The sequence below is a fragment of the Anas platyrhynchos genome, chromosome 4, assembly GCF_047663525.1.
Source record: "Anas platyrhynchos isolate ZD024472 breed Pekin duck chromosome 4, IASCAAS_PekinDuck_T2T, whole genome shotgun sequence".
Lineage (NCBI taxonomy): Eukaryota > Metazoa > Chordata > Aves > Anseriformes > Anatidae > Anas > Anas platyrhynchos.
The window spans coordinates 9,023,524-9,038,444 of NC_092590.1; the positions used below are offsets into that span (position 1 = coordinate 9,023,524).

General features: G+C 36.9%; 1 protein-coding gene and 1 long non-coding RNA gene across 9 annotated transcripts in view; one reads left to right on the plus strand and one right to left on the minus strand.

The window, feature by feature from the left end:
- GSTCD (glutathione S-transferase C-terminal domain containing) overlaps positions 1–14,921 on the minus strand; it is a 72,940-nt gene that overhangs the window by 27,541 nt on the left and 30,478 nt on the right. For 6 of the 8 annotated variants that reach the window (XR_011808825.1, XM_027456807.3, XM_027456802.3 and 3 more), the window contains one exon: positions 2,368–2,463. The exons of the other annotated variants lie outside the window; for them this stretch is intronic. Coding sequence is in view for 5 of the 6 variants with exons in the window: in XM_027456807.3 (XP_027312608.3) it covers positions 2,368–2,463 (96 nt within the window). In the remaining variant the exon portion in view is untranslated. The remainder of the gene's footprint in view (positions 1–2,367; positions 2,464–14,921) is intronic. 8 annotated transcript variants of the gene reach the window in all.
- Positions 831–13,083, plus strand: LOC119716783 (uncharacterized). The gene is made up of 3 exons (XR_005265419.2): positions 831–1,021; positions 10,352–10,482; positions 12,095–13,083. It is a non-coding gene; the product is annotated as an uncharacterized lncRNA (long non-coding RNA).

A 14,921-nucleotide genomic window follows, 5' to 3' on the forward strand; every position in this document is an offset into this window, starting at 1 on the left:
CCAGTTCTATGCACCTTATATACAGCATGTGACATGCAGGTTATTTGCACTAACTACATCTCCTCTGTTTACTCTACTCACTCATTTCATATTTTAACTTCCACTGTCTTTCCCTCCTTCCTCTGCATGTTACTGAACGTCACTTCCACCAAATGGTCTCCCCTTTACCCACCTTTCCTCAGATTTTTTTTTCCTTACCCCTTTACCTTCCCTAGTGTCTTCAACTCACCTGCTCACATCATGCAGCATCTCATTTTATCACATTTCTTCTGTCCTCACCGTGCCTCCCCTGTTGCTGCTTTCTTTTTCCATTCTCTTACTACTCCTAAGCTGTCAGCCCTTTTGCCTTTACCTTCCACTCCTCGCCTGTCTAAACCCACCTATCACTTACAGCAGAGACCTTGTGTAAGAGACGTGACAAGGAAGAAAAGCGCAGCGGTACAAACCCTGAACTCAAAGATGATAAAACTTTCAGGGGAGAATAGAGGAATGGGAAAAGCAAACTCTGCTTAATAGTGTAAATAGGTCTCTAACCTCAAAAGGAATGCTGGTTTGCCTACACACAATATAATATCAAATCTCGGCAACATCTAGACTTACAAGATAGGGGCTGCTTGCTTTCTGCAAAATTTCTCCAGATTAAGTCATCACTGCCTGACAATAAAACAAGAATCAAGCGGTATCTTTATCTATTGCAAGCTTAATATCCCGATTGACAGCTGCTGTCTTGCTGAGAAGGGGGAGCTGCTAATTCCTGCTGAATTCAGTGCTCAGCAGGGGCTAAGAGAGGCTGTCTCTGGCAGAAACTGGAGAGCTGCTTCCCCAGCAGGAAGCAGAGAAGGGCCCCTGCTGAGGGCAGAACAAAGGCCAGAAGCCCCTGCCGTTCAGCCTCACAGCTGTTCTGCAGGATCTTGCCTCCTGGGAGCCAACTCTTGGATGTTAAGTAGCAGCCTAGTCACGGTGCACGCAGGAACACAGCGGATCGCCCTCTCTGAGCTCCTTATGCTGAATATTGGAAAAGGTAAGAGCTACGTGGCTCTGTGCCACTTAGGGAGCAGTGAAACACAGACAGGTACGTGAAGCATAGACTGAAAGACACCTTCTGGTACCTATTGTCTCATTAATTACCACCACAGCTTCTAAATAAGCAAATAAATATTATTTGGATGCTCGTCGTTGATTTGCCTATCTCTAAGAGGAGAAAGCCTGAAATACTAATTCAGAAACAGGAAAATTTGGTTTAAGAGACAGATGTGATTCATTTGGCCTCTTTGCAGCAAGCAATTCCGAACAGCTGGCTGCTGGACAAACAGCATTACTTTTAGCTCAACTTTACACATCATGCCTGTTTACTGGACAGGGGTTAACATCTCTAGGAATCCCTCCAAAACACTTATCCTGATAAGGAATTTCCCGTACTGCAAAGGGTTTGATGGCCAATTCATAACTCATTGACATTTTAATAAACAAGCAACCACATTTCAAAACAACTGGATCTGAATCCTAAATAAGCCATTCTAGTTGCACATGGAAAGGTCAAATTTATATTTCTACCTTGTCTTATCTACACTGCAATTATCATGGCACTTATAGCTTGATCCTACATAAATCTGGAATTTATGAAAATTTTAGTAAATTCAATCCATTTTACCGCATAAAATGAATGCCTCTGGGTGTTCATGTGGTTTATGTTAGTTAAAAGGGCTGAAAAAAAACATTCAAGAGTTCATAGGAAATACAGGAATTACACTACTCCATCATAAGGTTTTAATTCAGTAATTGTAACTGCTTGACCACTTAACTGTTCTCCTTTCATTTCTTCTTTTTTTTTTTTTTTTCAACTTCATTTTACTTAGCCCAGTTTGGGGAAAAAAAGACAAAATGATCTTCAGATCAGACAGTAAGCACAATTAAATTCATTGACTAACTACATAATTAGAATGTTTTCTATACAGCTTTAAAGTAGATCATTAGATTTGGATAAGTGTTCTTTGAATTTCTGGTGTCTAATGTTAGTATTCGCTTTAGCCAGGTTGCCAGCCTGTAAATACTGACCGTCAGCATTCAGATTTGTATAACCTCCAGAACTGCACTCTATAAGAAATAAACTGTTGTAAGAAATACATCTGACAGACTGTGGGGAAAAAATAAATAAGAAGTGTTTTTCAATTAGCACTTCTCTTTCCATAGCCTTTTCCCTCCACTCCTGTCTCACATAAAGAGCTCAAAGTAGGCACACCAAAAGCAGGTGGAGATGCCAGTCCTTTAGCCGTGACTAAGCTCTTGTCACCAAATGCCAGCTGCACAGCTTTGCAAGCAGCATACCACATCCCCTTCCATATCATTGTGGTACTCTTGGTAACCAACCTGGGTCAGAATTGACACCTCCTTCTGCACTGTCAGCATTGCCTTTGGGAAGCTCTGTATCGTCTGGATTTGCATAGTTGTAGAGATAACACCTGGCTAAACAATGGAATTTCATTAGTGACAAATACTATTTACTGAGCACTTTATGATAAAAGGATTATGACATTAAACCATCCTGCGGGGAGGGGGGAAAAATGTTTCTCCCAAGTGGTAACCAACATGCAGACAGTAACACTTTACATTTTAATGCATTTTGGAAGTACTACACATAAGGAAAAATGCCTCTCTATTAACATAGAAGTCGTGGGCTATGCTACATAGCATTTATTCACAAATAGATGCATCCTTAGAAGATTTTCAGAGCAAATGTAAAATACCAGTTAAACTCAGACAATTTGGGTATATCAATTCAGAAAGCTGTCTAACAATAGAAAATATTGTAACTCCAGTTAATCCAGAGTAAGATCACTTCAGAAACCCTGCTGAAGAACTAAGTTCTCCGATACAAGCATAAATGCCAAAATTGAGATTTGAGATTTTCCTCATTGACAAATGAGCAAAAAGAGTCCTTCCCTACTGATTTTAAATGGGACAAATGCAACTCCAGTTTGCAAAGGCTGTCACAGTTAACTCATTTTCCTAAAATCCAAAGCAACAGCAAAATAAGCTTCCAAGGCAATGAATGTTTGCAACAGGCACTTCCTGCCCAACCAATGATTCTAGTGACAAAAAACAACTCCATTTATTTGTGTGTTAAGCAGCTTTTTCAGGGTGGCCTTCTGTATTATTCTTTCATAGTTTATGAAAGCAAATAGCCAGGAAAATCCATAAATCCCTTCAACCACCTTTGAAACGGAGACCGCAATTTAAATGGAAAAAGAAGTTAATGAAACTGTGGGCACCAGCCCAGTAGTCTACTACAATCCCCTAGGCCTTACTTTTAAAGAACATCAGGAAACAAAGACATGATTCATTTGGCCCTTGTGTAGCAAGCAACTCTGACCAGCTGGCTGTTGGACAAACAGTAGGACTTTCAGCTTAACTTCAGACGTCATGTCTGTTTACTGTACAAACTATCACCAAACTTAAGGCCATCAAACTAAACACTAAGGTCATCCATAAACTTATCTTCAGCATGGAAACTCTGTATTAATTAATTTAGAGGAGGAAACGTATGATAGCATCTTCCTGCTCTTCCTGTCAACACCGCATTCTTTGCAGAAGTGCAAACATCAGTGCGTTCCTTTCCTCTATCCCGATGCATTTTAATTACTTTATTAGACTTGAACAAAATGAGACAAAGGGTTTTAAGGTGATGGAAGGAGACAGAAAATGTGGATAGCATGGACTGTAGGCACTCAAACAGCTTGCTGAATTTCTATAAATACGTTAGGACTTGATCTGAAGCCAACAGAAACTAAAAAAAAAAATTATAAACTCCTTTCCAGCAGAAACTCATCAACTCAGACTTCAGTCAACTAAACAAAGACCCAAGCTAAGGTAACATCTGCCTTCAAAAACTTTAAAAGAAAACATATCTCCAACTAATTGCCAGAAGGCAGGTTCACCAAAACATCTGCCTTACTGAACAAAACACGTATGATGAAAATAACAAAAGTGTGAGATAGTTCAAGAGCAGTATAGAATATAAAACTAAAACATTTGAAAAACAGGCAAATCTTTGCAGGGAATTGTGTAGAAAATGGTACACTCATACAAACTTTATAAGTTGGTAGAGTGTCAAAGGAGTCAAAGGCTGTAAAATGCACCAAGAAAAGAGCACAACAAATCATCACAGCAAAAACTTTTTGGAAGAGACCTCTGGAGATCTTCTGGTACAACCTCTTGCTCAATTTAGAGCTATCACCAACAGCTGGTCAAGCCAAGCCAGGTGTTAAAAGAATGGCTCAGCAGTGCCTCTGCTAAGAAACTAATTCTTTGACATTAAATCTTTATATATATATATATTGTGTGTATATACATATTTCTGATAACTGTGGCAATGCTTTGCATCATTTACCCATGAAGACCCTCAAAAGTCACTATATACAAGTGGAAAATAAAATATACTATTTGAAGTTATTTAACTTTTAAAGACATACTGATAACTTACACAAAAGCAAAGCCATTTGGGCACCACTTCCTCCTTAGAATTTCTTCCTTTATATACAACGTTAAATTATTAAGTTTTTATTTTCTCAGGGAAGCAGCCATCAAATATTGATCTAATACAGTTAATAACATAATATCCAGCTACTTATAACTATTTGAATCAAGGAAACCAAGTCACATTTTTGTCAGAAAGACAAGAATACAAACTACTCAGAATATTCAGCCTCAACCATGTCCCCACTATCATAGCTAAGATCAAGAAAAAAATCCAGAGTGATGGCAACGTAAGTGTTAAAAAAGCTGCCGTAGCATAGGGACACTTTACTTCTGCATGGACATCTATGGGAGCATTTCGTTTGGAAAAAACCTCTAAGACCATCTAGCCCAACCTTTAACCTAGCACTGCCACGTCTACCATTAAAACCATGTAACTAAGCTCTACATCTATACATCTGAATACCTCCAGGGATAGTGACTGAACCACTTCCCTGGGCAGTCTTCACAACCCTTTTGGTGAAGAAAGGGTTCCTAAATCCAACCTAAACTTCCCCTGGAGCAAATTAAGGCCATTTTCTCTTGTCATGTCACTTGGTGCTTGGGAGAAGAGTCCAATGCCCACCTCACTATAGCCTCCTTTAAGGTGTATCACATTTAATATCACATGCTCCCATTATATTTCTGAGACTAATTCTCCAAATGCCTCTGCCATTATATACAAAATACAAGTAAACATTGAAAGGAGAATGATGTAAATAGACATCGTGAGCAGTCCCCTCAAGGCCAAGGACATAAAACTGTCTGACAGTAACTACTACAGACACAGCATGGCACAAAGCCCAACCTACAGAGGAAAGTGTCCTTGATCTGATCGATACTGTTACACAGATATAATCCTTTGAATGGGCACTTCTGTTACAAGAGTTGGATTATTTAGATATTATTTTACCGGGATTATTTTATTTAGATTTAGCAACTTCTTGAGTAAACCAAACTGAAAAGGCACAAAGGCCAGAACAACCAGCTCTATAGTGAATTACATTGCAACTATAGGAAAAATGTTTTTTTTTCTTATAGTATGACAAAAATGTCTGTATGTAGAAGCATGTATGTAGAGATAAAGAGTTTATCAAAGCACCTGTTTACAAACTACTATGTACTGATTAATATAAAGAAATGTGAAAAGATTTTTCACAGGGGAATATTTGTGAGACCAGGACCTTAATACTTTTTTTTTTTTTTTTTTAAACTTAGTAATTTAACACATTAAACTGAAGTGACTAAGATAAGTAATGTTCCCTTGCTCTCATATAAGCATTAGACCTCGCATTCAAGGCTCAACTATACAGGGCTCAGCTTTATCTGAAGCAATTCAGTGAAGCACTTTTAATTCTTACATACCTCATATTTCTAAAGAAGAAATTATTCACGAGTTGGACCCTGATCTTTGTGGGTCCCTTCCAACTTGGGATACTCTATGATTCTGTGAACATAAATATTTTGAAGTATAACTTCAGTAGCAAACATTTACTCCCACATATTTCTGCTACCTATCCAGAGAAAACATTTCCAAGTTTAGATTTGTATAATGGTTTCCAATAAATATATACAATGATTTTCTGAATCTATTCACTTCTTCTATAAATTATTTCTAATAACCCATGACACAACTTAAGTAAGCTTAACCAATAAACATCTTTTGAAACAGCATTTAAAGCTGTAAAGACTGCCAGGCAAACTGTCAACACAGTAAAAACAGATGAAACAAAAACAAAGCAGAAATACATAGCTGGCTTGAACTGTATTTATAAAGAAATGCCTAAAACAAACTATAAATGCAATTCAAGGGCTTAATCTAGAGATATGGCCTAGGGAATGCAATTACAAATTGGGCTTTCAAAGCTCTGCTGCACAGACATACATGCTTAGAGCAACCTTAAACCAAGCTTTATTGTTTCACAGTTTGCCATACAGTAATTTTAGTTCCCATTTAGATCAGTCAGTCTCTTTGCAATCAAATCTGAGTCTGTTTTTTAGGACAAACATTTATTCAAGTGACATTTGGTTAATGGGAAGTTCTGCTGACTGAACAATGCCAAAAAGCCACCTCCCATTTTCTGTATTGATTTATTCTTTGTGATTATTCAGAAGTGACAGCACTTCTGAATACCATAACCTTCAAAAGAGTTTTCCCCTCATTTAGACATCCAATAATCTTAACACTTTATTTTAAACTATATTGAGAATCTGGCTACAGATTATTCACTCCTTACAATCTGTGCACTTAACGATAGATACCCAAACTCTTTTGAAAGCTAATCGTGTGTTCTGACTTTTTTGTTCCTGTTTTAAAGAATTTTAGGGGAGTTATTTCATCAACAGCCTCTACTCACTCCTACTTTCTTAATTTTTTTAACATTATCATGCTCTCTGATCTGTTTAAACAGGGAAAGCAATCACCTTCTTTCATTACTTTCAATCCCTTTCTTCTGTTATTTTGAATCATCAGCATCTTTTCTGTGTTTAAAATAAATTTATCTCTTTAGATTCTTGAGTGCTGGTTATCTGTAGTACCTTAACATGAAAACAGTTGAAGACTGAAGTATTTCCTCAGATCCACCAATGATGATAAAAGGGTTATTAACCTAGGGAAGACTGATAACTTTTTACCTTTTTCTCTGAAACTGGTATTAAATGAGTCTTTTTAAAGTGTTTTAACAATTAAATTAATGCCAATAAAAATACATCCCATCAAAATACTGGGACCCACGAAGTTTCTTTTATAATATCAGCTTTATTTCTGGCTTCATTAAAATATATATCTGCTATGAGTACAAATAGACTGACCCCTTAGTGTTCACAGGAAGCTTCAAGAATCTTCACAATAACATCTAAATTTTTTCCCATTTGGTATACTGTATAGTTTTTCTGTTTAAAACAGGAATTCTATATTAAGAAATCTCTGCTCCTGGCAGCTGTTTCACATGTTTTTGTACAGCCACCTTTGCTGAAGGTTGACCCATGCACCAAACAATACTGATTTCCAGGGCACGATTACATTATTCAGGGCCAGCTTGGATGGGGCCCTGGGCAACCTGATCTAGTGGATGACAAAAACTTGGGGTATCAGAATGTAGGTATTCATACAAAGCAGAGCATGGCTTTCTACTCCAGCTACTGTGGGTCCTAGCCTGAATGTAGAACAAAGGAAAATATTTCCAAATGAGATACACCAAAGACAACAGAACTTTGGAAGAGTACAGCAAGTTAGAAGATGAAGGCCATTGATTACTAGATGCAATTGCCAGGGGAAACCCTAAAAATGCTTTTTAGTCTCACGTAATTGGCTTGTTTGTGCCACTGTAATTGGGACCTATTTAATCTCCTGATTGTTTTTGCTGAACCAGTTAATCCCATCTCCAAGAACATCTATCTCTGGGAAAATCCACATTCAAAAAAAAGAATTAAGTGATTATCACTCTGTTGATCCAATTAAAATAGTTCCTATCCAACATAAGAAAAACATTAAAAATACTTTGCACAATCACTCTGAGAACTACATTACTATAATGTTCCAAATAGAATTGAAATCTACACGCAGGAAAGAACAAGTTCCTTTTTAAAAGAACTCAGAACAACTACAATCTTAGAAAAGCCAAGCAAAATAAAATACATTTCTAAAACCAGGAAGACTTACTACTTGTAGTACTTTGATTTCATTTCTTATCATCTTTATATTGTGAAGAAAAGTTTGAAATACTTCACATAAATTAAAGTCTGTTATGCCAATGTACATCGCCATTCCCTTTTACTCCAAGAGGAGTAAAAGGAGATAAGCGTGCATTTTCTTACCGTGAGCCATTTGTTAAAAATATAATCATGAAATATGATTCCAATTTTATTCAAGCAGCAACAGATAGATGTCTTATGAATGGGCTACAGAACTTATTCCTACAGATTTGACTTCCCCATAAAACTGTTCTGAATCCATGACTAAGAGATTACAGGGTTGTTGTTGTGTTTCATTAGTTGTTATTGTGTTTTTGTTTGTTTGTTTGTTTTATTAATTATTGCTGAAAATCCTGCAAAAAAGTAATTGAAAAAAAATGAATTGAGCACTATGTTCTTTCCCTCTCTGACACATGGAGAGGTTAAATCAAAGTAGAAATTTATACTGTCTACAGAACACTCTACTATACAGCACATTTGTGATACAAAACTGAAAGAATATGATAAAGAATCTTAAAATTTATTTCAGTGGCCTTGTCTACGTTACACAACAGCAACTCGAGCAGTAGCAACTAACTGAAACACGTTAATGAACATCATAAAACTGAAGCAGTGATTCTACTAAAAGTTCTTATTGCTCAGTTTTTGCACATGACCTCAAAAGGACTACTCATACATTTAAATAAGCTAGACACATGGTCACAGTAGGGAAAAATAAGCTCTGCGAGTCACTGTTAGAATAAAATTTACTAAAAACAAACAAAGCCAATCGGAAGTTTCCTTATATCTTTTTTTAATAGGTTAAGAAATGACTTAAGAAAATAAGGAAGTATTTCCTTATGGTATTTATCAAAAGGATGAACAACATATGCAAAAAGAAAAAAGCCCTGATCATAAAATGCCTTGAACTAGATTTGAGATATTAGCTAATTATTAGAGATTAACTTCTCCTTGCAGTATCTTCAGGATAAAATACAGGGTAAAACCTGCTCATATCTCTGACAATACAAACACGAACACACATTTGGGTTGACCTGTATGTTCTAAATTCAGCAACGAGCCAGGTGATGCTGAATCCACAAAAAAACAATGTGTTTTGAGGAAAGTTACTCCGGTCATTTTCAGCCCCACTGTCTGGCATTACAATGGCTACAAACCAATTTTTAAACAAAATTTCTGACATTAAGGCTTTAGTAGGAGTTCAGCATTCATTAATGTCTGCCATGTGCTCTACTTGCTCCTGACAAGCAGGATTTGTCTGCAGCTATAATCTTATGCCACAGTTAAAAATAGAGAGAGAGATGTAAAAAGGATGCTTGAACCATAAAACAAGAAAAACTTGGGGGATGCAAATGTAGGAAGAATATCATCTAACCTTTGTTTACAAAGCAACCAGGATTTAAAATGTTAAAAAAAAAATCCTTGAAGATATGATTTATTTTTAACTTCATCTAAAATAACTTACAGATAACTCATAATTCTAATATCCATCAAGTAGGATCATGACTGGGCCAAAGAATCCAGTAACAAGCAGAAGAGGAGGAATGTCAAATACGTGCTGCAGATACGATGGAAAGTAAAACATTTGGCAGATGTTTTTTGAAAAGCATAGAACACAGGATTAAGAATTGTTCTGTCAGCTCATATTGGGTTTACTCTTTTTTTCTTCTTTTTAAGAGTAACAGATTATTTTAATTAATAACTCATTTCCAGTCTTTCAAAAAAGACTGAAATTGGAGTGAAGAAATTATGGCATGCTTCACAGCCAACTTGTTTCACAAAAATTGCACAGCAATAGGTTGTGCTCTGAAAATAAATTACAGAATATATGGACAATGACAAATTTTGAGTAGCAATTTATATTGGCTTTCACATTATAGATCAGACAAACTAAAAGAAACCGTATGAAAAAAAATTTATGTTCATTGTCAAAACTCCTCAAAACCAATGCATGCCTAGCAGAGGCTATGGTTACTTCACATAAACACATAAATTTGAAATATGTTTTTGGTTATTGATTAACAAATTTATTTATTTATTTGAAATTACCAGCCCGAAGTAACAGGACCTGGGTTTAAAACTTGGCATTTGCTACCACATTTCCTACACTCGAAGCACAGTGATATTTATTTTTGCTTACTTCCAGCCCACTAGAGAAACTGCGAAAGAATGCAAATAACTTCAGGATTAGTACACACAGAAAAGCTGTGCAGCTACTTCATGGTTCAAGTACATGACCAAATCAGCTACAAGTATAAATCCAGAAGTTGCTCAAGGGTAAGCAGTCTTTCTTAACCTTTTGTCTTGATTCTAAAGGTTGCACAGGAAAAAATAACTCTAGAATCCCTCTGGCTACAAGACCTTTGACAGTACTTGCCTAGTTTTTATTTCCATGATAAATAAGAAACATCCATATGTACCGAACAGCAAACATAACTATTTTAAAGCATGTCATAAACATCTTGAGATACACTTTGGTACTAAAAGTTCTTCATGCTTTCTCAATACAATGCCACGTTGGTTAGTAACACGTTTCTGGACTACAGGTAAAGCAGGGCTAACTGTATGTCATCGTTTCTTCCTCCTTCCCCTAAGCTTTAAAGGTGAGAAAATGGGGAGAAGGGACAAGAAATACTATTTCAGAAACAGTTAAAACCCACAATCCAGCTCAGCCATGATATTCAGAGTCCTGCATGATTAAGATGTATTCATGCTTGCATTACTACAAATCACACCTAAAGTTTCAACTTTGTTTGAGCATAAGAAGACGGCCTTTGGCTAGGACAACAGCATGGAAACAGAGTTGAGAGTCAGGCTATTGCACTTTTCTGCTGTGGACCTACTTAGGCAGATCAGCTAAGCCCAGTGCCTAAGCTGTTACATGAGTATTACCGCTGTGCCATGTCAAAAGTCTGCTCCGACTTGGAACAGCTGAGGAACTGTAAACTAGATAACCACAGTAACAGCAGCAACATAAACATCTGAGATAAAAGGATACAATTAAGGATACTCCCTTTTCTGGAAGAGATTTGTGAAAGAGCTCTGATGAAAGAAACAAACAAACAAAAAAAAAATGCCAAGGAACAATCATGCTGCAACAACCCATTCATCCAAATAGATTTTAAGGTACTGACAGTGTAAAGCATTTCAGGTGCTGCAAAACTAGAGGAAGAACACAACAATTTCACTCCACACAGCAAACAGGAAAAGAAATTAAGATGAATGTTACAAATGTTTCTTGTGGTGCTTTTGTTTTTATTTTTTATTTCATTGTAAAAAAAAAATACATACATAAATGAATCTATCTCCTCCTCCTGCCACAAACATCACGAACTACTGCAATGCCAAATCTAATCAAGACTTTCAGGAAAAACAAAAAGGCAACAATGCGTGATGGCAAGGATGTACATCCCCACAGTTACATTAAAACAATATGTACAGACATATCTCTCTAACTGTCTTGCAAATAATTGCAACTACCTGACTAAAGACAGAATGAAGACATACACTTAATACATACACTTTATTAAATAGATAAATAAATAAAATCAATGCACATCCTTTGTATGACCTTGGACTTGGTAATTTACAGGGATCAGGGATACAGTCATCACTACCACATTATTCCAAAGACAGTCATACCACTGAATTTACACCAAAAGCAGTTAGACACCTCCTCAATTCTATGTCAGTCCAGAGTTGGGCTCAAAAGGTTTTCATAGTTTGCCAAGGAAAAAAAAAATCTGATAGTAGTAAGAAGGGGAGATGAACAAAGACTAGCCATACGTCTCTTCAGATGGTCAATACTCGCTGTAAAGAAGGACTTGATATTAGCAGTAAGATACCCCTAACTCTGCCAAGTTCTACAACCTTCTGTTTTCTTCTTTAGGAAATTACTCTGGAAATGAGCTAAGTGAAATCTAAGTGCAACTCAACATATGGAGGAAGTGGCAGACTCGGACCCTCTGAGGACGAAAGGCAGGCAGACTCCAGACAACAAGCTCTTCTGGGACAAGGACACTGATTAGAGGTACATGCAGTATGAAGCACAACCAAGGATTCCAGATCAGGGCAAGGCTAAACAAGTTATTAAATCATGCTTGAGCACTTCTAGTACCACACCAAAGTGCAGCTTCCTCACACTGACCTAATATTACCCTGAGGGCTTCAAACAGCACTTTTTTTCCTTTTTCTTTTCTTCCTCTGTCCTACGAGGAGCAGCCCAGCTCCTTCAGCCGCTCCTCGTAGGACTTGTTCTCCAGGCCCCTCACCAGCTTCGTCGCCCTTCTCTGGGCTCGCTCAAGCACCTCCATGTCCTTCTGGTAGTGAGGGGCCCAAAACTGAACACAGTACTCGAGGTACGGCCTCACCAGAGCTGAGTACAAGGGGAACACGAACAACAGAGAAGTCCCTGGCCTTCGCAGACCAATGGATGTCCACTACAAATAAAAAGCTCAAAATAAGCCAATACTCACCAGCTGGCAGTGAAGGAAGTCACACCAAAACCACCCACACATGGTGATGTGGCTAAGGCAGTCTCTCTTACACTTACTGACCTGGACTGTCCTGCAGCATTATACTGTAGAAGTACATTGCAGTGCTCTTTTCAACAGCTGATACTTCAAAGCAGTGCATTCAAGAAGATGCATAAAACAACAAACAGAGAGCTCACTGTGAGCAAGAAAACTTAGACATTTCACATGCAGCAAAATCTGTGAATCTTACAGTTCCATGAAATATAGAATTAAATTAATACGACTAACCAAACATCTTTGGTGTAAGCATTGTTGCTTCATCACCGTTTCCTTTTTGCTGAACACAGAAGGAACCTTTCAGGATTGGTAGGATTCTCTTCATAATAGACTACTAAGAACAAAAAAGTTCATTTAACTTCTCAGTGCAGAACAAACTACACTCTTTCACTCAGTAAGGAGAAAAAGTACCACTTTCAGAATTCAATTCCATTCAACAACATCATTTGTGAACAGCCATTTTCAGGTATTGCAATTTTATCCATATTAACGTCAATTTTTTCATTAAAATCCACACAATTTAGCTTTTGTACCAAGTCTGGTTTCTCAGATTTTCTTATGTATATGCGATAACCTGGTTCATTCTCATAGTTACTACTTCTGAAAAAAGACTTATAAACTGGGAAAACACTCTTTTCCCTGTATGAGGGAAAATGAACTATAAATACTAAATCCGTATTAACATCATTGAAACATGCACTTTGATAGCAGATAACACATATACAAGTAAATTCTGTTGATGATATAGAAACATAAGAATGATATAAACAGATACAATTTTAAGCAAAATGACTATAGAGCGGGAATGAAATATGGGCCATGATTCAAAGCGTTATATCTACAAATTTCCTTCTTTCTTGCCTAAAATACACCTGTCACAGTCAAGTAACAGCACTTCTTTTCCAGTTTTTCCACTTTTTTCAAGAAGCATCCAGCTTTCATATGCAGCCTTTGATGTCACATATACAGCCTAGAACCACTTATGAATTCAGCTTACTTTCAGTGAGCCTTCCAAAATATCAGGTCCAAAGTCTAGGACAGCAAGCAGCGTTTGTATAATACTGAGAAATTTAAGAGTTCGTTTTTATGTTTTTCGGTCTATTCTTCCTAACAAAAGGAGGATTGCAGAAAACATGCAATGCAACTGAAAGCTGAGGTTAAAAAAAAATTTCCACCTTACCATTCCTTTATGGAAGTGCTTGGAACAGTTCTAAGTTAGTACTGCTAAAAGGTACTCCACTCTTTGGGAGGGGAACATTGTTTTGTTTCTTATCACTAAAAATGCAAGAATACAGCAAAGATCTGCAAGTGGGATATCCAAAAAACTTGAAGCAGATTTAAGAGCACTTCAACAATCAGACACATCAGAAGATACCAGGTAGGGTGAGTTTGTGGAACTGTTAAGTGAATACATTTTTTACCTGGTCTACTCCTAATGCTTAGAGAAGCAAGTAAAAGCATCAACACGATGACCAACAGCTCAGTGAGAGATCTGCAACAGTTTTTGAAGGAACCTGCCAGCACAACACCCACATGCATTCCCTCTCTCTCATCAACATTCCACAACAGGGGACAGGTTTTACTTTTTAAGATTTAATTTGACTGATTTTAATATTGGGATTATTCTCCAATTTTTCTACACTTACAAGACAATTCTACAAACAGCTGAATTTCCTACTTGCTTTTGCTTTTCAGTATTTTAAGTTTTTAAAGGATGTGAATTCCTTTTGATATTGCTATGAAAAGATGCCAGAAATTTGACAAGAGACATGCACCAAAAATTAACTTTTCAGAAGCTATTCCAGACCATCTGGAGAAAATTCATTTCAAGTACAAAATAATTAATACCACCTTCACTAAAATACTAAACATACAGTAGCCTGGTCTTTCCTCCATATAATTAAAAACTTAGAAAGTATAAGACCATTCATAAGAACAGATTATGAATTGCTCATAAAAATATTTTTTTTTTCCTCCAATCTATTAGGTTTAGTTATTTTTTTCCTGAACTTATAGCAGTGCTGTCTTCCTCAAAATTGCTGATTAAAACTTCAAGTGCACAACTGTAGCCTAAGAACTCACTTTCAGGAAAGCTAAAATGAAACTCCTGTCATTATCTAATGTGGGTCTGTATCCAAATCAAGCAATACGTTCATGCTTCTTACATGGAAATCTAAAAACCAC